Source organism: Syngnathoides biaculeatus, chromosome 16 (genome assembly GCF_019802595.1).
Source record: "Syngnathoides biaculeatus isolate LvHL_M chromosome 16, ASM1980259v1, whole genome shotgun sequence".
Classification (NCBI taxonomy): domain Eukaryota; kingdom Metazoa; phylum Chordata; class Actinopteri; order Syngnathiformes; family Syngnathidae; genus Syngnathoides; species Syngnathoides biaculeatus.
Window position 1 is genome coordinate 22,148,109 of NC_084655.1, and position 25,331 is coordinate 22,173,439.

At 47.8% G+C, this 25,331-nt stretch overlaps 1 protein-coding gene across 6 annotated transcripts in view; it reads left to right on the forward strand.

Moving 5' to 3' along the window:
* Positions 1 to 25,331, forward strand: part of LOC133514359 (BAH and coiled-coil domain-containing protein 1) — a 66,494-nt gene that overhangs the window by 18,081 nt on the left and 23,082 nt on the right. For 5 of the 6 annotated variants that reach the window (XM_061845992.1, XM_061845996.1, XM_061845995.1 and 2 more), the window contains exon 3: positions 22,261 to 22,443. In XM_061845992.1, the coding sequence (XP_061701976.1) occupies positions 22,261 to 22,443 (183 nt within the window). Of the gene's footprint in view, positions 1 to 12,682; positions 12,759 to 13,489; positions 13,564 to 22,260; positions 22,444 to 25,331 lie in introns of those variants that run through there. The other variant, XM_061845998.1, reaches the window with a different exon arrangement.

A 25,331-nucleotide genomic window follows, 5' to 3' on the forward strand; every position in this document is an offset into this window, starting at 1 on the left:
AAATGAAGATGTTGAGGTTCTCGCTCGGAGTGAGCGGGTTGGATAGGATTACAAACGAGCTCATGAGAGGGACAGGCAAAGTTGGATGTTTTGGAGACGAGGTTCTATCGAGAGAGCAGACTTCGATGCTTTTGGACATGTCGAGAGGCGAGAGAGTGACTATATCGGTAGGAGGATGGTAAGGATGGAGCAACCAAGGAAGAGAGAGCGAGAGGAGGACCAAAGAAAATGTTGATGGACGTTGTGAGGGAGGACATGAGGACAGTGGAAGATGCACCAGATAGGCTTACATGGGAAAAAGATGACACGCTGTAGTGACCCCATCACGGGACAAGCCGAAAGAAGAAGAAGAAGAAGAGGTGTGTGGGGATCAATTCAAGTCACGGGCCGCCTTTTATTAGCTGTCAGCGGGGCGGCGGCACCTTCGCAAACGACGAGGTGCGCCGCTAAACATATGCGGAGATTCGCCATTAAATATACATGCGGCGTGCTTCTTAAAGATGTGTCACGCCATTGGTGAGAAAACAAAAGATTAGCATCAGGAATTCCATTTTAATAAGTCTCTGGGGACCCTCGAACTCAATCCAAGGGGGACTTGTTGCTCCGTCTTCCTCATTCTTCTTCTTCTTGCTTTTCCTTGGTCCCGTTTGCTCCTGCTGACTTTGATTAGAATAAAACACACACACTTCTCCCTCCTCTTCTGTTGTTTTTTTTTTTTAATGTCCTAAGGCTTGTTTTTCCACTTTCAATTCTTTCATGTCTGCTGCATGTTTTTTGCTTATCTGCCCGCACTATTAAACAGCCCTTGAACGTCGCTCGTCCACTATTAGGTACCCCCCCTCCCTTTTTTCTTTTTTTTTCCCCATGCAGCCACCAGGCTACACTGCCTCCTCTCCGCGGATGCAGCGCATGTCCCGAGGATGTGGGCCGAACGACGGCTCGCTCGGCAACAGATATGCGTTTGTCTGCCACCGCGGCGTGCATTCGTTTTCTCAGCTCGCCGAGCGCGGCCCGCTGACCTGCCCTCTGGTGGACATGGGGGGGGGGGGTGAAGTGGGGTGGGGGGCGTGTGTGTGTGTGAGGGTGGGTTGGGGGTCAGTTTGTGTTGTCTGTTGTGAGTGAGATAGTGTGTTTTCACGAGAAGGAAAGACAGGGAAAGAAAGCGGCACACTAGATGAGCGTTGTCACATGCTGTCATACATTCACTGGTGCATGGCAAAGTTACACACACACTCACACGTCTTGTTTCCCAGGAGGCCACGGGGCCAGCGAGACAGTGCGAGCTCGAGAGTCTGGTTTGACTGTTTACATCTAATTATAGTGACAGAACTATTTCTGCAATCGCGGCTGAAGCTTTTTATATATTTGCACGAGAGAGAGAGAGAGAGAGCGAGCGAGGAAAGGGGGAGGAGGGGAGGGGGGAGGAAAAAAAAAAAAAAAAAAAAGCTCCGACAGCCTTTTCTCACAATGGAAAGTGGTTATCTCATAGCCTGAGCGCAGCGGCGGTCTGCAAGCTCGCAGTACAGTTGCGGCAGCAGGCGGAGCCGGGAGGGAGACGGAGGGCGCTCGACCCCGGATCGTAAGCCCTCTCGTCCTCGCGTAACATCAACGCGCAAATTTACGAGAAGCCAGGCGATATATTTGTTCCCCATTAGCCTGGGTAATACGCTCATTGGGCGAACGCCGCCTTGGAGGAGTCGTTTCGTAACCTCTGCCCCCTCCGGCTGTCTTCGCGGACGCCGTCTGTCAGGCCCGAGTCAAAGCAAAAGGAGGGAGAGAGTTGAAGCGAGGGATTAAGTTGCACAAAATGTATCTCGGGCGGCAGAGTGCGGGTTAATCCTCGAGCACGGTGGCTGATATGCAGCCGAGTGGCTGTTGTTACCTGGAGGGCGGTCCGCTCTGGCGTGGTACCAACCGTTTTGGTACCGTCCCAGAAGTGTGGAGTTAACCTGCGCCAGTCCAGTCGGCACTTTAATGGTGCGACGCCACTGTCCGTGACTAAGAGACGATTTAAAGCAGCGTGCTCGAATTGATGGTGTGTGACCGTGTGTCACCTTGCGATGACGTCATATTACTCGGGTAACTGCTGGCACATCCCGCCGACGCATGCCAACGCAATCCCGATCGTGATTGAACATTCCAAGTGCGCCCGGTGTAAACGTGGTTAAAAAGTCCCCCCGCGCGGCAACGTTGACAGCACGCCGGATGCAACCCGGAACAGGTGTGCCATCCCCCATCCGAATCCATCACGACAATGGAAACGGCTGCTCGCAGTCGGCGCGGCCCGCCGTCGTTGCTCCGTAACGTTCAGCTCTACGGCGAGCAAATTAATTAGCCTGCACAGAGATAAAAGGCGGACTGTCAAGCCGAGGTGTAACACAACGGCCGTAATGATAGCTCCATTGTGGGCACGTCGAGGAAAGCTTCTGAATAATAACGAGGGTGACAAGCGAGTACAGTAGGGAACGCTCCCTCCGCTTCATCAGTCAATTCCTTAACTAACATGTTCCCAGAAACTGGCTCACAGCCGCTCCACTCCACCTACCTCATGTACAGAAAGCCACAGAGACATTTTTAGAAATTGCTTCAATTCACCGTCATCGTTATTGCCGAGCCAAACCATTCGCCGATTTGAAACTCCCAAGTCAGTTGTATAAGGCACGCGTTCCCCCCTGGCGAGAATGTTTACAGGTCCTGGGCAAGACTTCCCAATTTTCCCCCACAGAAAGTCCACAAGAAATTGGCTCCATAGTGCACCGAAGTTTTTTTTTCTTCTTTTTTTGGCGGGGGGGGGGGGGGGGGAATTCAGACCCCCGGTTTCATTTAGCGGCATGGAATTTGGTAGGTGCGTCTATCATGAGTGGACCCACCCAAAAGTCTCAAGAACCCATGTGTGAAAAGACACAGGAAGTCTGCCGAGTCTGCGGTGTTAAGTTGCACAAAAACTGCAAATTCCTGTGCTCATATGCATAAATTGGCCCAAATGCCACCGATCAGAAGAAGGAATCGTACACCGGAGCGAAATTCCCAAGCTTGTTTGCCATTGTGAGAGGAGCATGGGGTCAAATTTTGATAATCATTTCAAGGGGGGGGGGGTTTGTGAGGGCCCGTCCATCACATTTGTAAATATTTTTACGATTTTTCCACCATTGTGGTATTTCTCGAGGCCGCGAGTGGGGGAGTGCGGGTGGTACACACACACTAGACACTGTGCCACAGTCAGGAGTCACGGGATTGACGCGGCACAAGTGGGACACGGCCGGGGACAATTCCCAGGATCCATCTTGATCTGGCGCCCTGACAGACGAGCTACAGCTGCGGCCGGGGTCAGCACGAGCGTGTATTGCGACTGCCTGCGCTCGGGAGATGGGGGTCGGCTCTGTCAGCTGTTGGAGGAAAGTAAACTATTAGTGGATGGAGACGGCAGTTATTCCACTGAAGAATTAGAACCACTTCTAATTGGCGCGGAGTTGGGCAATCATTACACGCCGGCTAATGCTTCGACAGAGCCCCTCGCTTGGCTGGCTCTCGACGCCACCCAAACGCTCGCTGGACGCCTTTTGCTTCTCTCGTGTAATTGGCGGTGGGGGGAGGGGCACGTGTGGGCGGCCGCCATGTGGGTCTGTGATTAAACTTCCATTCAAGCGTGGTTTTCCATGCTTTCCTGCCTGCCTTTCGTGTGGCGTGGTAACTGCGCCTCGCGTGTTCCTCGATTGCATTATCGCAAGACGGCGCAAATGTCTCCGCCGCATTATGGAACGAGTGTGTGTTTTGCTTGGTTTTGCACGTGTTGAATGATTGAACGCGTGCCCCACAGGAAAGATTCGCATGTGGTGGAAAAAGGAAAGAGGAGGCCAGCACGTGGGGGTGGACAGCGTGCCGATGCAGGTGCCTAATTCTACCGCAGCCCGCGGCGTTGTTGTACGCCATCCCAACTCCACAGCTGTTTTGGGGGACGTAGTAAACCGAGCTGCTGATACCCGCTCTATCAGAACCTCACTCGCAGATGGAGGTCGAAGGAATTCTAACCACGTTTGCCACCGTTTAGCGCCGTTTACTATGAAAAACTAAGGTCTGGCTTTGGTTTTCACGATAGTTGGTGTAATAGCTAGTGGCATCAAAGTAGCTGGGAAGACAAAACTCAAACAGGTTTTAGATCCTCCATCGTAATTGCCATCCATCCTGTGAGAATGCTCGTGGATAACCTGGAGCCTATCCCAGCTGAATTCAGACGAGAAGCACCTCGGGACTGTGAGGCAGACGTGCTGATCTAATTGTTAAAATGTGTTTTGTGTTCTTTCCGATTCCTTCCGCAAGTAGAACAATTCAGTCGACCACCAAACCGACAACAGTGTCTCCGATTTCACCTTCCCACTATTGCCCCTTACGGGTAAGGAACTTTCCGTCAATAGGTAGGACAGGACCTCAAAATTCGAAATCCGCCAAGATTAAAAAAAAAAAGAAAAAAAAGTTGGAAATAAACTAAAATTCATCAGTAAAAAAAAAAACAAGCAAAACATAAACCCAGAGGCTGAATCCAAAGCTATAAAATTGGTTATTTTAATTGTTTGTTATTTCCTAGGGGAACCTTCTGGGTTGGGTTTCGTTTGGCACGAAACCTGTCGAAACTAGACTTTATTCTGCTTTTATCAACCTGATCGTAAACTTTAAAAGGTCTGACGGCAAATAAAGTAATAAAAAAAAAAAAATCATGTGCGGTGGCACGGGACAAACATCCGATTACAAGACAAATTTGCTCTTTGACGATTGCACTACGCCAGATTACTGCAATAATATCCAATACCACTGCACCCCGTTTTTGTCACCATCATCGGGATTTATTTTATCAACTAAGATGTGTCCGAATACACTCGTTACCGTGGTTACTATATTTTTTGAGCATTTAAGTACACGAGTACATACAGGTCGTTTAAATGGACAGATGTCTCGATCTTGTGATCGGCTCGATGATCAGTTATCGGGTTATCGGGATCGGCCCCTCCCTGCTAAAAAAATGTGTGTTCCCTGTGATTTGCAAAATGCAGAGAACAAAATTTGTGTCCACGCATGTATGTTGCTGACAAGAAAGATGATTCTTCCAAAATTCCCGATTGTGTAAAGCCTAGCTGAAACCGTTTGCCAACTGTCTCTTGTCAACTTATCTCCTGAATGGAGACTTTTACCCTTCTGGTGCACGCAAAAGCAGTTTTAGGTTACGCGCTTTTGTTTCGACATGAGGTTCGGAGGTTAGACCTAGCAAAAAAACCACGTGGGCCCGTTTGCTGCTGATTGCTTCCAGGGTGAGTCGTGGGTCTCCGATAGCCGCAAGTGTTTAAAAGGACTACCCGAGGGACTACAGAGGACCTTTACGAGGCCTCTCGGCAAGGGAAGACTTGCTGTAGATTATTTGCTTAGACGGCAAAGATTATGTAGTGATGCGAAGGGTCTTACACCTCCCTGGTTGAAAGTGGTCTCTGGTAAAATTTGCAAAGACAGTCGAGAGTTGTCTGTACCCATGGAAACCGAGTAGATCAATACCACCAACAACAGGCTGGAGGTGGACTACAACGTTCACGCGGGGGAAGAAGGGAACAGCTACGTCTGATGCTTTTAAAAAATATTCCCTTACAAAATGGAACACTCTTGTCTCGCTGTTATTTTCTAAACGTTATTCGGACCGGCTTTGTATTAGCGCAATTTCTGGTCCCCGTTTGTATCCCCACTTGACAGATCTCCTTTCAAAAAAGTGACGTACTTTTGAGGATCGATATGGCCACACGGTCTACAGTGCACACAGAGAAGTACACACATGCACACTTTTTATGTCTCATCTGTCATTCGAAAGAGTTTTCTCCGGCTCTGTGGGTTCTCTTTCCAAGTGAGCAGATGGCGAACATTCAGATTGAAAGCAGATACTAAGTCCTTTTGGAGCCCCATCAATCCGCCTCAGATTCTCCTACGTGGGGCTCGAGTTTCCAAAGACTGACTGAGCCACCCGAGCTCCCCCACGACCGGGCCGTAGTCCCCGCCCTCCAGTCCAGCAACCATGCTTTTGAAGTTCACGACAACGCTATGTCACCTTGACTAACTCTGAGGTTGACTGGATTCTTACACTTCACCAAACCGACGGACGAGAGCGCCTCCCGCCCGCCACCCTCAACCCAGATTGCCGCGTTCTACAGCGTGCATACAATTTCGGTGTACCTGCAGAGGTTGCCAACAGCCCTTCGGCCGCCCCCGCTCTGCCTCTTTTTATTTGTCAGAAGACGGCGAGCATAATCGAGCGCACGTGCCGCTTTGAAGAGCCGCGTTTAAGAGATCTTGCAGGCGTACTTCGGTGCCAGGCGGCCAGGCCAAACGCCACGTTCGTGAACGGCAACGCTCCATCTGGATGACGACCGCGCGCGGGCGCTCGTTGGCTTTGGGTTGGGTTAATGTCGTGCGTGTGCATGAGAGGGGAGATTAAGTCTTCCAACCGAGACCTCATACTGCCCCTGCCCCTGCCCCTGCCTCCTGATTTATGGGTTTGTGTAGGAAATCGCTCATTTGTCACTTCTCATCTCTTTTTTTCCTCATCACCCCCTTCTCTTTTTTTTTTTTTTTTTTCTCTCTCCCCTGCTTACACGAGCAATGGCTGCTCAAATTTTTTCCGAGTTTCCTGTGAAAAGGGGAGAGCGAGAGAGAGCAGCTCGGAAGAAGGCAGCTCCATTTGATCAAAGCGCACTTAGACGAGAACAATAGATGTCTTTCTGCTGGTTTGAGAACAAATTCGGAACTTGAAAAAAAAAAAAAAAAACATTCAGAATCCTTGTTTTGGTTTTTTAATGTTGTAAAACATATTTCCAGAAGGAAAGGTATCGAAAGACTCCTCTTAATTCATCCATGGATAAGTGGTGGGGTGCAACTTCTTATATCCCTTTCAGACTGAGCTGGTGCCAGGTCTTGCGTTGTAGTCTTAGTTCTCTTACATAGGAACATAACCAATCTGGAGATACAACATTACATCAGCAATATTTAAAATGATCTAACGTATGAATCTGTTCAGCAGTTGATTAGCGTTCACTGGCTTCTTGCGGTAAAATGACATTGAAATGTCCACGCCGAAGACTTCTGGTCGCCGCCCCCAATTGTGGAAGTAATCGAAGCCTTCCCTCCAAACAGCCAAGAGTCTGTGTTACTCTGGCACCAGTTTTGCAAGCTCCCAAAATTAATCATGCTGCTCATTTTGGCTCTGGCTCTAAAACCAGGACTCATTGTGAAAGCGAAAGAGACCTCGGACAATTCTGCGCGCCTAAAACGACATTGTGATTGGCCCTTTTCTGCTCCGGTGTGAATGTTGCCCAGTGTACGAAGCTTGCTTCATCCATCCATTTTCCGACATTGCTTATCCTGTTTCGGGTGACGACACAGAGGCCCGGAGCCTTGCCCGACTGACGAAGGACTAAACCTTGGACTGGTTGATAGTCAATCACGGAGCAGTTGCAAGACGGAGTGGAATCAGATACGTGACGTACCAGTCCACCGATGCCCCAAATCAGTGTCCATAAATGCAGGATTGGGTTGATAACACCAACCTCAACCCTATCAATCCCCCTGGGGATAAATTGCGATAATCATGGTGAGCAATGGGATCGGGAAAAAAAATATCCAAAGACCCACGACAAAACCTTGTTGACAGTCTCCTTGTAGGGATTTTTTTCTTCCATTTTTCGTTTCATTCGAACAGCCTGGTGCTGTAATACCTAAAGCGTACGCACTGTATACCGCTAATAGCTGCTAGTCAATACATTAGCACGTCGAGGTCCCGGCCAGGTCGGCAGCAGTCTGGGGCCGAGTGTGCGCGATTGTGCGCGCGTGGTGTGTTTATGCGCCTCCGTGCACCTTACTCGCTCAGGTGCTGGCCGTAAATCTGCCCTCAACCTTCCCGGGCCTGCCGAGGGCACAGCGGGGGCGGCTGGGGTTTCGCCTCTTTCAAAGCCGGTGGAGGGAAGGGTGGGCAAGTAAGAGATAAATCAGGAAGGGGGGGGGCTTAATGAAAGCTTAGTAGGCTCAGATAATTATGGGACTGGCTGATAGAAATCAGGCTCTTTCTCAAATAAGTCAGTTAACCCCCTCCCCTTCGTGGCCTAATTAGGCCGCTCCACCGGTTCTTTGCCGTCCTGCTCAGCTCGATATGCGCACTCATGTTCTTGCGGGTTCTGACTGTGTGACTGCAAATGTTTTTTTGGGGGAATTCTGAAGCTGCAGTTCCAACTTAAGTCCAGAAACAGCCATATGATAAAAATGTCGACAAACGGCTGTAGAGTTTTAAATCTTGGCAAAACCGGAATGAATAGCCATCCGATCAGAGAGGTTCAGCGTGACAGACCCGGTCCCAAAAGGTTTTAATCTTTTGAGAGTGCATTATCGTCGGTCTTGGAAAAACATTCCCAGGATCTAAAATTAGGTAGCAGTTACCACAGACCAAACATCTAAAGTTCATCCAAAAGTTCCCAGTTCACCTGCCAGGCAGAAATATCGTACAGGTCCGAGCCAGGAGGGGGCTCCTCGCCAAGAGGCATCTGGTCATTAAAGCACACTAGCGGCTACATGATGGCTGCGGTGAGGGTAAATAAGCGGCGTTGTAGAATGTCAACATGACCAGGCGGCCTGTTTCGCAGCGCCCACTGTTGACATAACTGCTCTCTTATCTGGGGAGTGCAAAGCCTGACCCCTCAATAGAAAATGGTGCCAGAACAAATACAGAAAGAAAAACCAGCACACACCATAAGGGAATGCATCTAATGGCATTACAAAGCTGTCGGTGACATCGGGGCGGCTTTTAAAAAAAAAAAAAAAAAAAAAAAAAGTGTCATCAAGCCGGCCCGAGCACGGGACTTTTAATGCTAACTCCTCAAATGAACAAGGTGTTTAGCGTTTTAGTAATCCGAGTAAAAGTCACACTCTGCTCAGGCTGCTAACCTACGAAGGGCCGGCAGACGGAAGAGTACAGCAAGCCTGCGCTGGTTTGTGTTTCAAAGCCACGTTCAAGTATCTGTGTCAAAAGCTTATATTTCGGTGTCAAAACATATCAGTGTACGCGCTTCCCCACATCTCCCTTGGAGTAACTCCTCTTTATTCATCTCTTCTATTCCTCTTCATCCCCCTCCTCCGCTCGCGTCACCACTGTGGCCTCTGACTGGATTGTTTGCATTGCGATAACCGGCTGAAAGCTGTTGCCACTCACTGGAAACGTGCTCCCCTCCCCGTAGTTCCACGGCTAGCCAGGATCCTCCTCACGCTCACGGCCTTGCGCTGGAGCCGGATCGCCTCCCTCTAAAGATGAACGCTCCAGGGAACATGCAATTTGGAATCGTGCACTTGAAAGTCACGCAAAATGTCTACGCTCAAGACGGCCGGCCTCTGACATTGTGCAAGACCTCGCGTAACCAAAAGGGCTCACTTCAGACCTGTTACGTGGCATTTATTCAACAAAGTATGTTAAGAAAAGGAGAAACAGACGCAGGAAGCAGCACAAGGTAAGCAAACCTGTGCTCAAAGCTGTGGTCGTGCCTTGACCCCAAAGGTAGAAGAGTCTTTTGCTTGCATACTTTAAAATATTTGTACAGTAGTTAGCTCCTTGTGTCGAAAACCTTTGTCCTTCAATGTGAGGTTTCGTGCTTTATTTTGGTTCCGCTTGTATGCTTAAAGGTTTCATAAAGGACAAAGTTTGGACCCTGACATTTACGAAGAAAATTGGATGTGGAAGAACCCAACTCTACTTTTGAATCATAAAAGGTTCGGTGTCGTTAAATTAGCTTTAAACGGAAGCGTTGAGTAGAGACTGAACGCCGTACTGTGTTGGCCTCACAGTTCTGAGGTCCAGGGTTCGATCCCGGCCCCGCCCGTGTGGAGTTTGCATGTTCTCCCCCTGCCTGCGTGGATTTTCTCTGGGCACTCCGGTTTCCTCCCGCATCCCCCCCAAAAACATGCAACATTAATTGGACACTCTAAATTCCCCAAAGTGTGATTGTGAGTGTGGCTGTTTGTCTCGACGTGCCCTGCGATTGGCTGACAACCAGTTCGGGGCGTACCCCGCCTCCTGGCCGCTGACAGCTGGGATAGGCTACGGCACTCCCGCGACCCTCGTGAGGATAAGTGGCTAAAAAAAGATGGATGGATGGATGAAACTGAACGCATGTCGCCCACTTGTGGTCATACACAGAGAAGGACGGGGTCTTGAGTTTGAAAAGGATTTATAAATAGAAATCTGGCCTTTCTTCAATCCGCAGATTGCCTCGTTTAGCGAGGAAAAGCAAAAATATGTCACCGCTTTTGGGAGTGCAGTTCAACTCCAACCAAAATGATGTACCTCGAAACACTAATAGTTCTTACACTGTTAATTTAACAAGAAGAACGTAATTGGATCTCCCAAGAGCGTTAGCATTGTCGTCGTCATTTGCAGTGTTGTTTTTTTGAATTTCAGATTGGATCGGATCGTGTCTTTTCAGCGCTTTGGAGCAAGCAATCAAAGTAAGGAGCTCCAAACAGATGCCGCAAGACGGCCCTCCTCCCATCTCCTGTGTCCAAGACGGAGGTTCCGGACACATTACTGATCTTAGCCAAAAAAAAAAAAAAAAAAGAGAGATAACTGAAATGGTAGCTGCGCAGCCGACCCGCCGGCTAACCCAATCCCTTTTCCTGTCTCCTCGCTCTGACCTTGGACACCACCGCCATTCTCCCACTCCTCAAATCAGTCGAACCAGCTGGGGATCTTTTTACGGCTCCTTCCTTTCTCTATGGTTAAAATCATCCGGGACGCCGACCTCTTATCTGTAAAAATGGAAAGGCCTCTAATTTTTCCCGACCCCCCCCCCCCCCCTACCAATATGCTCCCCCGCAGATGTCAGGGTGGCGCAAGCTGCGACATAACTCAACCCCGCATCGCTGGATGAATGCTTAGAAGAAGAAAAAAATGAATGATTGTGCGATTTGGCTGCCCTTGCATGCACTTCAAGTGTACGCCGCAGCGGTGGGAAGAATGTGTTATCAGCGTTAGCTTTGCTGGAGTACTGCCCCAGAAAGAGACGCACGAGTGTTCTTCACAAGGTAACTCGGCGCGTAACGTGGCCTTGGCTACGCAGCGCCTCCTCTCCTTTTGTATGAAGCTCATCAGTAATTAGAAGAATTAAACATTTCTCTTTTGTTCCCCACGTGAACTCGAGATTTCACCGAGGGCATCGGCAAAACCTTGGAATGGCTGCTCGGCGGCTTTCAGCTCTTTTATCTTCTTTGTTCCGTCTCCGCGTCTCTGACAGGGCGCATCAGATGGAGAGGAGCCAGAGCTTTCTGCTTTCTGCTTTCTCTCGCGCGTATCACTCCCAGACTTGATCATATTAAGGGCAAACGGGGACAGAACTGAGAGGATGGGAGCAAAGTGCCGACTTCAAATGAGTCCCAAATGTCCAGCTCGTGACCTAAAAGGGGAAGTCACTGAGGACTGCGCGAGGGAGGGGAATTCAAAGGACCCGAAAGGACAGAGTTTCGGAATCTGAGCACTGAACTCTGGTTGATGGTATAACCCTGACGTTAGGATGCTGATTGGAGACTGGGGGTGCGGGGATTTGCAGCGTCAACGCCCAATGAAACAAGACGTTCATTATCCTCGCAGGCCTCAGGAAAACTGATGGATAAACAAGATGATCACAAGTCGGATGCCGAGAAAGTGCTTGAAACCCCAAAATATAAACAGAACAAGGCCACTTTGAAGAAAGTACTTGATGGCAGCTGAGCAAAGAGATCAAAGTGATCAAGTCAAGGAAGATGAATTGAACAGTAGGAGGGATCATGAAAAGAGGAAGAGGGGATGAACGTGAAAATAGGAAAGATGGTGCAAAAACCTGCCGATGACTAGAGTTGCTGGGAGATTCTTGTGGTGCTGGTAGCGGTTTCTGCGGTTGGATTGTTCTCTGCCGCTGCAGTATTCTCCACCGAGCCCTGAGCGAGATGACTGCAGTGAGGTTGATTGCGGGACGACTAGCAAGATTGAGGGAACACACAGGACTGCGGCGCGACGGCACCTTTTACTGACATCACCGCTCTTGCTTTGCAAAAAAAAAAAAAACAGATCCATCTACCAGAGAGCGAGGCCAGGCCACCCAGGACGCCATCGTCAAAGCGACCCTTTCATGTGGCTTGAGCTTATATGTGGTGCGAGGGAGCGATCGCTGCAAAAATACACTCAAGTACTATTTTTTTTTCCCCCCTCCTGTATGGCGTCATTAGCGCTCAACGCTACAGTAAGACTCCGCCAGGCTGTGTCAGCATGGAATACTGGAGCCTGACGGTCACCCCCAGGGAGAGGGGAAACCTGCCCAGTCAAACCACATCCCAATTAACCAATTAAATCCTAAAGTTAACTGGGGACCTGTGTGAGGGAATTGCGCTGGGCGCGTGTTTGAATTTGCTTTTGTGTGCGTGAGGGAGTCACCTGGCTGCAAAAAATGGATTCCGTCGTAACATAAATCCAAGGAATGCACAGCTTTTCCAATGATATTTTCAGTGGAACAAGAGAACAACGACACCGGTCCAGGAACCTCTTTGCCACACCTTCTCTTGCTCTCAAAAGCTCAGTTGGCAAAGTATCAAAGTCATCAAACATTTTTTTTCTGCGGCACTTATTACAACAGAATGCCTTGACCTGGCTTGTTAAAAGAGGAGGAATGGATACAGGCAGCTACGCAAAGTAATTTGTAAGAGCCAGCGTCACGATAAGCTAGGTGACTGAAAGTCTTGTGGGATTTATTTTTTTGTGTATGTTACATATTTGTGAAAGAACGGATGTGATAAGGAAGTGAGCAAATCCTCTTCACAACATCCCCTCGGTCTTTAAAGTTAAATTATTCTTTCTGTGTTTCATTCATGGATGGTTTTAGTATTGGGAATGTTTGGAACGTGTTCTTTCCATCACCTGGCCAGTGACGATGCATTCTTGCGCCTGTGTAAACTACTTCATTGCGCCCCATTTGTTAACTGCCGCATACAAACACGAGTACTCCCCTATATTTTCATTTTTCTGTGTCTCACCTGGCTGGGCAAGAGGTAACCCTCCAGTCTGCACATAAAACCAAAGGCTATATAGACATCACAACATCCAGAAATTTCCGAATGATATTTCCAGTGGACGGTAGAACAATGGCAAGACCCTTTCAGGATCTAAAATGGCTGTTTCCTGTTCATCCCTGGTGTCCGTCCTGCAGATGGGTTTTAATAGGTACCAAATGGGAGGTTTAGTACCCCACATTTGGCCCACTGCAGTCACTTTATTACATCGCGTTTAGGACTCGAGTCTCCGGCGTTGCCTCTCTTGTTGACAATATGCCCCGGGCAGAGTGGTTGCGACTTCGCCCCCAACGACCGCACATTTCATCCCCGCGTTCAAGAGGGAAGTTACTGCGCTTGCCACGTTACACCAATAAAAAGATTTGTGGTTTGTACGACACGATTGCAGCCGAGCCGATCTGAGCCCCGGAGCCAAATGCGGTGCGCTAGGAAGCGGGCCGAATGCTTTGGAGAAAGCGCGAGGTGAGAAACGCTTTTTGAATCCGCTCTGGGATAGCTTCGTCCTTATTTGGCAGGGCGGGGCCTTTATTTGAAGGCGGCGACAATTTGGAGCTCCTGCACGGGTGATTAACTGTGTGTGTGTGTGTGTGTGTGTGTGTGTGTGTGTGTGTGTGTGTGTGTGCGCAGTCGAAAAACAGGGTGAGAGAAGTCTTGGTCGTCAGCGAACAGTTTGAAGGTTGAAGGACTCCCCTGATGTTTGTACGCCCCGGAGGATTCCTCCCCACTTCCTGTCTAAACACTCATCCCTACCTCAATGCTGGGAAGTAATGTGTCATTAACAGGGGGAGACCAAAATAATGTTTATGGGCTCAAGCAGCTCTGAAATCATTTTCCATATCAGTGCAACTGCATGGGCCCTGTGGGGGAGTAAATCAGATTTTCTCTTCACTGTGCCAATGGGAAACATCATGGGAAAGAAAACAGATTGGACTGTTAGGGAGATGGCCTGGCGCAGCTGTGGGTGTCTTTGTTTTTGGGTGTGTTGCTGTCTGTGTGTGTGCCTTTGGGGGGGGGGGGGAGCGAGAGAAGAAATCGCAATTTTAAAAGCGGACGTTTAGCATGTACACGTGAGATGGATGAGCTCCACTACGATGGCGGCGATTTTACGCCCCGGGAATAACGATCCGGAACGTAGGGAAGGAAGGGCCCGGAAAGGATCCCGCGTAACAATAGGTCAGTTTACAAGCCCGCTCGACAAATGTTCGGACAGGTAGCAAATAGCTTTCCTCGGGGAGGTGAGGAACTGCTCGGCATTCAGAGACCGTTGTCAGACCTGGCGTTGCAAGCCAGACCTCATGTATATTATCCGTACTAAGATACGCTTTCGATTGGCTTCAATTCCTCGTGTGGGGGCGGCGCTAATAAAGTACAATGGGACCGAGGTGCTTGGAGAGTAAACACTCTATAATGAGCCTGGACCAAAAGTGTAGCACCCTGGTCTGGTTTAATATCTACTTCCTGTGACATCATAAACATTCTCATGGAGCCACCGTTACACGACTCTGTGCGAAGACCTTGCTTTTCTTGCCCGAGCTATTAAACTAAATCAGTGCGGTGGGTGTGGGAAGTTTGAGTGTACAAGTGTGGGTGGGTGGTGTAAAAAAAGGAGGTAATGGGCCTTGTCCTGGTCTCATCCTGTTGCTGTTTCAAATCTGTCCTCCCACTCCCTCCTTTGTCCCAGCATGGAATGTCTACTTGTTCTCCTCAATCGAGGCCAGTGACTCAACGCATTTCTCCATTTTCTCATGGAGCGAGCACCACTCAACATCAATCACAAAGACAAGCTAAAACTGCACTTACAGTACCTTCAAAAAGCACCTCTCGATTCTACACCGGCTCGTACTAAAAAAAAAAAATCGGATCCATCATTGCCACGGCAACCCCAGTTTACCGACTTTGCAGATATTAGTTGTCCGCAGTCTGCCTCAGAATATGAGATTTGGACTTTGAATGATGTCTTTCTGCATTGAATTCACAAGTTTGCTCTGGGAAGTGCGGTTTCCTCCCACGGTCTGAAATTATTAGAGTCCAAAGTTGTGAATCTGAATGTAAATAGTTGTCTGTCTGTACGCTGTGACCGACTGGCATCCAGTCCAGGATCGGCCCCGTGTCATGCTCAAGGTCAGCCGACATCGGTTCCACCTCACGTGTGCCCAGAATAGGCTAAGCGATACAGAAAAGTCGACTTGAGCAAACATCTCCTGACCCTGGCTTTTCTTTGAATTCCTTAATGCAGTCTTTCTGAAATGATGCTGCAGCATGTGCGAACGCTTACCTTTTTTGATGCGATTCTCAGAATTGAGCACCACACGGAAAATAGACTTGGCTACGAACAGGCAACAGTTCCGGTCAAAAATGAAAAAGGAAAGAGACAGAAGCCTCTTAATTACAGATGTAATCAGAACATATTGATACGAATAAATTGTTCATATCCTGAAATGGTTGAATGGTTTGGAAAAATCCATGCCAACTAAAAAAAGATAACCAGCAATCTTTTCTTCCCCGTTTCTACTTTTGCAAGGACACAACTTGTCCTTGGCTTTTTTGATATGGTGGTTCAGCGCAACCATTTGATTCATTTTTCAAATTATATATGTACGATGCTTCAGATAGAGGAGGGGAAGAAACTATCTCGGCATGCCGTTAGCGTGTCATTAATCACAAGAGAATAGCTGACCAAGAAAGCACTGCGTACGCAGGTGCCTAAAAGTCCCTGACACCGCTATCTACACTTGGCTATGCTCTGGCCCCTTTCCCCATCATCTGGATGTTTCCGCCTGTAGCACAGAAAATATTTCACTTTCCTGTAACATCTATTCCTCCAATTACTTCTCCTGTTCCTTCCCCGCCCCCGCATAAGCTGACCACATCCACTAAACTCAGTCCACAAGCACGCAGAGTGGAGTGTCGGAGGCGTGCGCTGCTGGCACTTTCCCCCACCCTTGCACTGGGCCCGGTTCCAGGACTCGAGCGCCTGCTCGCTCACTGGAGTGTGGACGAGCCTCCAACTGAAGATGTAGGACCGTCTCACGTTCGGGTCTCGTGTTTGGTCGTGCTGCTGCCATCCAATCCAAAAAAAAAAAACACATCAGGGGTGAAACCCTGTGAAGTGTGGTTTAAGTGTTTCTCAACCATTCCATCGGGTGGTACATTTCAGTTCATACTTTTATAATTGTAAACCATGATATGGTTTGTGTTTCCGATATAGTGCGTAGAGGGGGACGGGCATAGCTGCCTCAGCAATATAAATAATGTAGGAAAGGAATTGAAGATCATCGAGCACTCTATGGTGTCTAGTCTGTGTTGTCTATAGTATGCGGCGTGTTTAGCTCTACCTTCGAGAAACTGTGCCCTACCGGCTGCCAAAACCGGTACCGGATACGGCGTAGAGAACCAAAGCTTGAGAAAATGGGGATGGAGATACCAGAACAAAGACGTCTGTGACAATTGTGAGAAGCAATCTGGCTACCAATTGAGTTAATGTTTTCAAGATGACTGTTTGAAGGAAATCCACACCCCCCCCCCCCCCACCACTTGAGTAGCCATTTCAAATTCCCACTGTGTTTTACTCGGAGGAAGTCGACGCTGGGTTAGTCAGTGGCCCTCCTGGGTAGTGTGTGCAGTCTGTCTGGGACCACTAATGTATGCGGTTGTTGCCGAGTTTCATCCGGTTCCCTGCGTCCCAAAAAGTTGCACTGATTAAGGAGTGCGAGGTGTAAGTGGAAAGTTTTTGACATCTGAAGACTTGAGCAGAAACGAGGACTGCACTTAACAGGAAGTCAGATGACAAACTGACAAAGCCTTTGTGATGTTTTTATTGGGTAAGTCAACTTTCTAAATTGTTTTTTTCCGTCTTAATTTCAGATGAACGCTCGGAAACAAAAGCTAACACGTTTGATCGCTAAGGGAATTGATGATCCTACCCTTAACGACAGTAGCACAGTTCAGATATCGAACAAAAACTTTCTGGCCTCTTGTCATTGTTGGATAATATCAAAGACAGCTGTTCCACTCAGTGCAATTTGAACAGTTCTTGGACTACAAGAATGGAATGGAATGTGTCATAGGACATAATTGAGTGGATGCGGGAACTGTGCTGTGAGGAAGTCCAGAGACCTGCAGTTGTAAGGACAGACTTTTGTCAGCCCAAACCTTAACTGGACTTTTCGTACATTTATTGATAAAACAGGATTATGCAACAACTACTAAACAGAATTGAATGAAAAGTTGAAAAGCAAATTCAAACATAGTGCAGATGGGTCAATCAAGTGTGCGGTTTCTGGTAGGATTTTGTCACTTTATTCAACATAATTAGGCAGAGAAAGTCCAAGAATATGTCGCAGGTGGGTGTCTATGGCGGTGGACAATTTGTTCAGATTCAATGTTTGTGGTGGTCCTGATGTCATTGAGTGATATTCTAGTACTTTCTGTGTTCTAGTAGATGTGACGTTGGGTGTTTACCTTGTCACATTTTTCATTTTTCTTTGCTTGCTGATCACTGATGTCGTCAACACCCGTAATATTCCGATCATCTCTCGTCCACATCAAGTTTCTGGTCCTGCGTCTAACTTGTCATCATATTCCTTGCGGATGAGACGATGGTTTGGCACAATACGTAAACGATTAATAATAGTCTCGTTTTTATGTAGAGCCGTTACAGTATGTACACATTTTGATCAGATTCCCAACATTGAAAAGAACAAATTGTGCGTGGGTGCTTGTTGTTTTTTTTTTCTTCAGCCATTTTAAGCGTCACTTCTTGGCCCACATGAGTTCCTCGATATCCATTACTGGATAATTTCTTCAAAACGGATGAAAAAGAAAAAAAAAAATCTCACCTCACAGGGTGACATTAACGGGCGTAAATGCTAATCGGAGCAGATTAGTGACCCAAACGGGACAACGATTATGGCAGCTTTGTCCCCGAAGCCCTCCGATTGAAACCGGATAAGCTTTCGGAGAAAAAGCGTGTGGGCTATAAGCCGCAACATTTTCTCTTTGGTGGGGTTTAAGGTAGGCAGCACAGTGACCAAATGCATCAGCCCTCTACCGCTTTAATGACCGGCATTCAGTCTCCTTTGCCTCAAGCTCTGGTTCTCTTTTGTTCCCATGACAACGGGGCCTTTATCCTCCCCGCCTGCTGCTCACTCCGAGCTGTCCACGGGGGCCTCCAGTCCAGTGCCTTATGAATATGTGCGTTGCTGCTGTTGGGATCAAACTGGGAACCGTTGTTCCTATACGTCCAGTCAACACCTCCACCTCCAGAGGTTTGTTTTGCACGTGATTTAGGCTGGCTCAGGCAGGTAGCTGAGTGCGCCCCATTCCAATCTTAATTCCGATTCTTCACCTCTCCGAGGGGTGAATGCCGATACAAGTGCACCGCTGGCACACCCTCAAGAACTGAAGCTCAAAATAGAACGTTGACGTGGAGCTGGCTCGGAGTCTGCAGTCTCCTTGATAAGCTACTGAGCAAACAGATGTGGAAAGCAGATGTGGAAAGTTATTGTGGTGACCCCACCCCCTGTTCTTCACTGCCTCGGAAACAGACCTTGGAGGACTCTTAAGTGACATGACGAGGATTCGGGAAACGTGGAACACGGTGGAGATGGTGTCACAATACAGATGGGGTTATTGCAAGGTCTTTCATCAAGTACTTCTCTTCCACGAATACCTTCTTGCTTAACACCCAGACACTCCTTTTCTGTTTCCCCCCCCTTGTCTCCCTTGCAGAGACACCTTTCTCCTTTGCTGTGAACAAAAAGGCTTTGCTGTCACTCCCGATGTCTCTCTAACCCCTTCTTTCTCTCCAGGGCGACGGCGTTAATAATGCAGGAGGATTAGTTGATTTATGTGAGCCGGAGGCACCGAGGAAGCTTGGCTTGGAGACCTCGAGGGGAAGTACGCAGAAAACAGGGGCAGGATAGTGTATATATGGTAGATGGCAACGTCGTACCGCAGTTGTGGGTGTCTGAATGATGCGGGCTGGACGTGTGCCCGGCAACCATGCTGGCAATAATCCATCCCCCACTGTCCTCCGCCCCACCCCCTGTTTTCGTTGGCGCTGCGACAGGGCTTTACCGCAGACGCTCGGGTGATTTGAGGTGGCACCAGAGACCGAGGCGATAAGGTGGGGGTACAGCCCAGAAAGGCTTCCGCATTGTAGCGTGTTAGCAGGCTGCCGCGCAATGCCCCGCATCCCTTCAACAGCTATTCCAGCGCAGTTGAACTACTGTACTACAAAACAATGATAAAACAGTAGCACATTTTCCACGGCACGCTAAAGCCAGGATTTGGCTGTTTTTTTTTTGTTTTTTTTTTGACGACCCTAAAACGGCGCGCCGGTGACCGAGTCTCCTGGCCAGTCTTGCGCCTTGGATGCAAGGACAATACATAAATGGTAAATCTTGAGCAAGAGGCAAAGTAAAGTTTCCAATAGTTATTTGTTGCAGACACCGTCCACAAAGACTTTTTACGCTAAAACAGATGTTGGTTGATGCGGTCTTCCGTCCGATTGTGATTCTGTGCGAAAGCAGAGTAGCCTGTCTTTGCAGTGTTCTGTGTAAAAAAATAAAAGCTCTTTTGCTTAAAATGAAGTCGTGGATCTGGTGATCAACCCCGAACTAAGAATGCTCCATAAAAACATGAATTAAAAAGCCATTACTTAAATTTTCGGTGGATTCTCAAATTGCTCCCCTGAGGGCAAATAATGCTTTATTTTCAATTTTATTGAATTGATATTCAGATTTGGCCTTTGCAAATGGAGCTGCACGTTTGTGTGTGTTCTTATTGTACGTAGGTGTGGAATATATCCAGCTGTCCATTTTCTTAGCCGCTTATCCTCACGAGGGTCGCGGGGATTGGCTGTCACCGGGCAGGAGCCGGGGTACACCCTGAACTGGTCGTCAGCCAAATCTCAGGGCACCTGGAGACAGACAACAGTGACACAATCACACCTTGGGGCAATTTAGATTCTCCAATGAATGCACGGGTTTTTGTTTTTTTTTTTTTTGGGGGGGGGGGGGGGTCGGGATGTGGGAGGAAACCGGAGTGCCTGGAGAAAACCCACGCAGGCACGGGGAGAACATGCAAACTCCACAAAGGCGGGGCCAGATTGTAGGGGTGGAATGTACTGCAATGCAAAATGTGGAGTCGTGAAGCTGCATACTCGGGTTCATATAAGATTTAGACATGGGATTTCCGACAAAATGTATGATCCACACTCGTGCATGAGTGCTGTCGTCATACCTAAGCATGAGACGTCACAGCCCTGCCACTCGGGTGGGGGTAGTAGTGGCAACGGCAATGCAATTGAGGCATTGGCTAAATGAGTGTGTTCGCTCATGTTTGCCCAGCAATGCATGATAGACAATCAGCGCCCAAGTAGCGTCCGCATCCAGCCACGTTACAAATGGTCAATTACTCATCGCAGTCTTGTTAAACGCGCAGTTCCAGCAGCCGGGGAAGGATTTCTGCGCTGGCGCAATCATTCTGGCGGAAAACGAGGCCTAATGCGATCCGAAGCGTCAGAAACGTCAACTGGGAGACAAAACAATACAACAGTGTAGACCGGGCAAAAACATGAAGAGGAGCTAGAAATACAGCAAACTTAATACAACTGAGATATTTTAACACTACAAAATCCTAACAAGGCTGATCATGAGGTTTTTGTTCTGGTACCCACTTGGATCAGGCAACGCTCTGGACGTTGTTAACCATGACAACTTTAGAGCCAAAATACTACTGATAAGTTTTGGCATTGAAAATAAAAGTTAGCATTCTTGAAGCACTGACACTGACAACAAGTATCTTTCCCGAAAAAACAATTTCAATGTAGGGGGAAAAAAATGGCCATGAAGGAAATGCATAGTATTTTCATCTTTTTTCTACAGTGGAATGTTTTTCAGTGTCTTTTTGTTTTCCCAGGGTAATAAAATAAAACAACATAATTGGATTAACAAAAATATATACTCAATCCGAAAACTAAATGGTGCTGGGGGGGGGGGGGGGGGGTTCCAAACTCTGGTTCACGACCCAAAATGGGCCACGGGATCATTTCATTGACAAACAGGCATGCCCATTCATATCTGTCGTGTTTTGAGATCATTACTCTGTGTACAGTTTATGTCGAAGTTATGGCAATGTGTGATGTACTGTAGTACAATTTTGGAAACTGCTTCATTACGATATGGTCCACTTTGGGATGACATAACTCGGGCCTGGAGAGTTGGAGTTGGGACCGCTGATTTCACACCACCTCAAGTGTATTTCGGTTTATTGCGATGGGACCACGAAAAGTCTAAATTTAACCCAAATTTTGAAAAAAAAAGAAAAAAGGGTGGGATTGTCTAATTCCCGCTGTGAAAACGGAAGACGAGAGAAGTAGAACAGAGCGGTGAGAGATAATGGACGAGGGAAAGAATAGAGTGAGTGTGTGTGTGTTGGGGGGGGAGGGGGGCGTGGGGGGGGCACACTGGGGAACAGAGGCAAAAGTGTGCGAGAGCAAGAGGGAGCGAGCCCGGAAAAGTGTGTGCTCAGCTGTGAGATGAGACCTCTGCGTGCCCACGGGGGGATTCGGAGTGAGGATCACCACTCTTGTGTCAGCGTGCACCCCCCCCTGCCCCCCCCCCCAAAAACACACACACACACACACACACTGTGTTGCGTCCATTCACCCCCTCCCTGGGGCAGCATTCAAATCTGCCATGCTTAATTATTACGCCTTGGAAGCCAGTCAGTCTCTACATCTACGTGTAGCCATTTGTTGTTGTTGTTGTTCTAACTGTGGTGCTGCTGTCTTTGTGTTTTTGTGTTTCTGGATAAAATGTCCACTGTAGACTCACTAACCACCTACCTGCAAAAAAAAAAAAAAAAAAAAAAAAAAAAAACACCCCCCCCCGCCATTATTGATGGGGAAAAAAAAAATCAATACAATATCAATTCCATTCTTTTTCTATTGGCAATAAGGATTGCGAAGAGCAGAAGATAGATGACTGTGCTTTTATTTTAATACAGCCACTTTCCCGTCACAGGCCTGCCCATATACGGTCAACCATTTGTTTCTCCACTTCCACAAAAAGGTTGACAGACGCGTCAGACGTCCAGCGCCGCGTTGGCAGAACGGCCGGCGATCAAAGACTCTGCTTTGTCTCCCTCACACAGGCAGCGGATTGATGGGAAATTCCTCCGCCTCCTTCATGGGGACCTTTCTGGCCAGCAGTCTGGGCTCGCCCCCTTCCCACCCGTCTCACCATTCCCGGCCGCCCTCCTCGCCTTCCTCGCCCTCCTTCCGGGGCGGACCCCATTCCGGCGCATCGCAAATCTGGTTCTCCCATTCCCACGAAGGTATCTCGTAAAACACACGTCCCACCGACCTCAACCCTTCTGGGTGCCATTGTTTTTTATTTTTTCATTTTTTAACCAAAGCATATCTTGTAATCACGCTCCCGCACTTTTATTTAGGCACCAAAATAGGCCCCCGGGCCCCAGTATTATTTGAGACGGTGCCGCAGTTTTTGGCCGGGAAAACAAGAGTCAAAAGTTCAGCCAGGGAATCTTGCGGTACTCGCCGCGCGTCAGCTGGAACGGACCCCGCGGCGGCTCCCGTAAATTTGGGCCAGTAAAAAGGTTTGCCCTCGTGTCCCTCCCGACGCTCCCCATCAAAAGAGGCGAAACCCGCTCGTCGCACGTGCAGCGTCGGGCGAATGAAAACATCTGCTCTTCCGACAATGTCGCTCAAGTATTCTGGGAATTCAAATGTTTCAGCAAAGTCTGAACACAGCCCAACGCCTTCCGCGACTCTCAAACATTTCTTTGAATTCTGATTTCAAACAGTGACTACCCATCAAATAAAAAAAAGAAAATAAAATACTGTACGAGCAACGCTTTGACATTCTTATAGGCCATTCAAATGTTTCATAAAACTATGAAATCAACACCGATTTGTCAAACATTGCGCAAAGCAAAGCAGCTTTTTCTTTTCCTTGTTACAATGTATTTACAAATACATATTTATGTCTTTTTTTTTTCTTTTTCTCCAAACTGAAACGGTGAACACGGGTCCAAGATATTTGATCCTTGCCGAAAAGTAGACTAATATTAATAAGAGCGATGATGATAATGCTAAGGCTAGTAAAAGTAATGGAGGTGATTACGAGCGGGATTATTACTCGGTCGGCGATGGAGGCCATTATCTGTATTGCGCTTTAATAGCACATAACGCACTGAGGGTATGATTGAATCCAGACTGTTCATCAGCCGCATTCAGCTGTTCCCTCCTCGAGATAATTGCATATTGTCTTTTTGCGTGTTTTGCATAAAAAGCAAGTCATGAAAATGAGCGGAACAATTACCACGCAATCACGCCTCCTCTCTCCGGGTATCAGCAGAACCCCTACCGTCGAGCGCGCGAGGTACTGACGTGGGTGCCGCTTTAGAAATATTCCCGGATCTTTTTTTCTCATCGTCGAAAATGGCTTCCTTCGTGCGCTCGCAAGCGTTGGTGATCAAATTCGGAGATTAAAAAAAAAACAAAAAAGCATAACAGAAAAGAGAGATCCCCGGTTTGGGCTTCTCTCGGAATCAAGTCTGTAAAAAAATGTAGACACATTATAGGATTTCATTAAGTGCAGATGTGCATGATAAAACCGTTTTGAAGCCTCAATGTTTTTGAGCGGATTTATTGACTGTTTATTAAAAACAGGAACGCGGCGCAAGGGTGGCACCCCTGCTGAGCCGCAAAGAAATAAAAGTTATACAATATGGAATATTTGCGAGCTTAAAACGTGGAACCCACCCAGGATGCATAAAAGATGACAAAATTATGAACACGTCTGCACGTGGGTCGCTTAGGCCGATAGAAAAATTGCCAAATAGGCGTCGAGCCCCGTTTGAGTTTGGGCCAGTTTGTGATTCAAGATGGAAGACACGACATAAAACTTTTATCTTTTTTGGTCAGCATTCCTTCGACAGTATGCGGCACCAAGCGTAAGTTGGCTGGCGACAAAATGCGCTCGTGGACCGTGACATCAACTGCTTTGTTGTGGTTGTGGAGTACATAAATAAAGAAAAAAATGCACCAGTTTGGGCCTCGGTCGCTCGATGCGGACCAGTAAGTTTCGTAGATAGAGCTCGTGCACGTGACGTCACCGTTTTCACGGCGCCATATTGCCGGTCAAACAGCTGCTCGACATTGTGGGCGACGTTGAACCGGAGGAGAATATTTACAATACCCGAGACCTGTTGTGCTGTTGGTTGTCACAACAGACGAGACAGATATTCAAAGAGGTCATTCTGTGGAATATCAGATGAAAAGACCGGAAAATATCGATCGGATTTCGGCAATTAAACGTGATGGATGGCGCCCAACCAAAATACGCACACGCCTGTGGAGCGATCGCTTCACTTCAGGTAGGAATTATTCTTCTCAATCTCAAATGACCAAGAAGTGTTTTTAATGCCAAGTTGGCTCATTTGAGAACAATGCATGTCGCAGAGGTTTACGGAGGTTAACGTGTGGCCGCAATCGCTTCCGTGTACGTTCCATGGAGATGACTCCGCCTCTATTTTTTTTTTTTTAATCATAGTTAGTTTGTGTAATACCAAGGGTCATTTCTTTAAATATTGGTATTTACATTGAATACTAGCAAAAAAGATCGATGGATTCCGGCAAAGGTCAACGTGTCGCCGAACACACTTCCGCGTTCACAAGACGTCAAAACTGTCACTATGTGGGATTTATTCCTGATGAGAACAGATCCAGCAACAAAGTATTCGTATGCGTCCAGACTTTTCTACGCCTTCAAACTTTTCCGTGTAAATCTCGACGACTTACTCACCGGATCCATTTGTAGTGCCGGTTGTCCAAGACAAGCCGAAGCGAATTAACAGTCCAGTTTCGTATCGGTGAAAATATCGACTTCGGCATTAAATACGGGTCCTCTATGCCGAGTTTATCTAATCTTTCCACGTACTGTCGTATATTTTCACCTTCTAAATGTCTAATGGTATCGGACAAGACTTCTGGGCGTCGTGCTACAACAGATTTCCGTGTCGTCTCCATTGAGCAATGCCTAGCTTGACCGGCAATATGACGACGTAAGCAAAAGTCACGTGATTTTATGACGTAGGTGCACCTCAGAGTAGTATTCACACATGCGAGTATTCACCCTTGCACCCCAAGTACTTCTTTCCAACTGGCTGAACAGCAACACCACTTTGAAATCAGAATCATT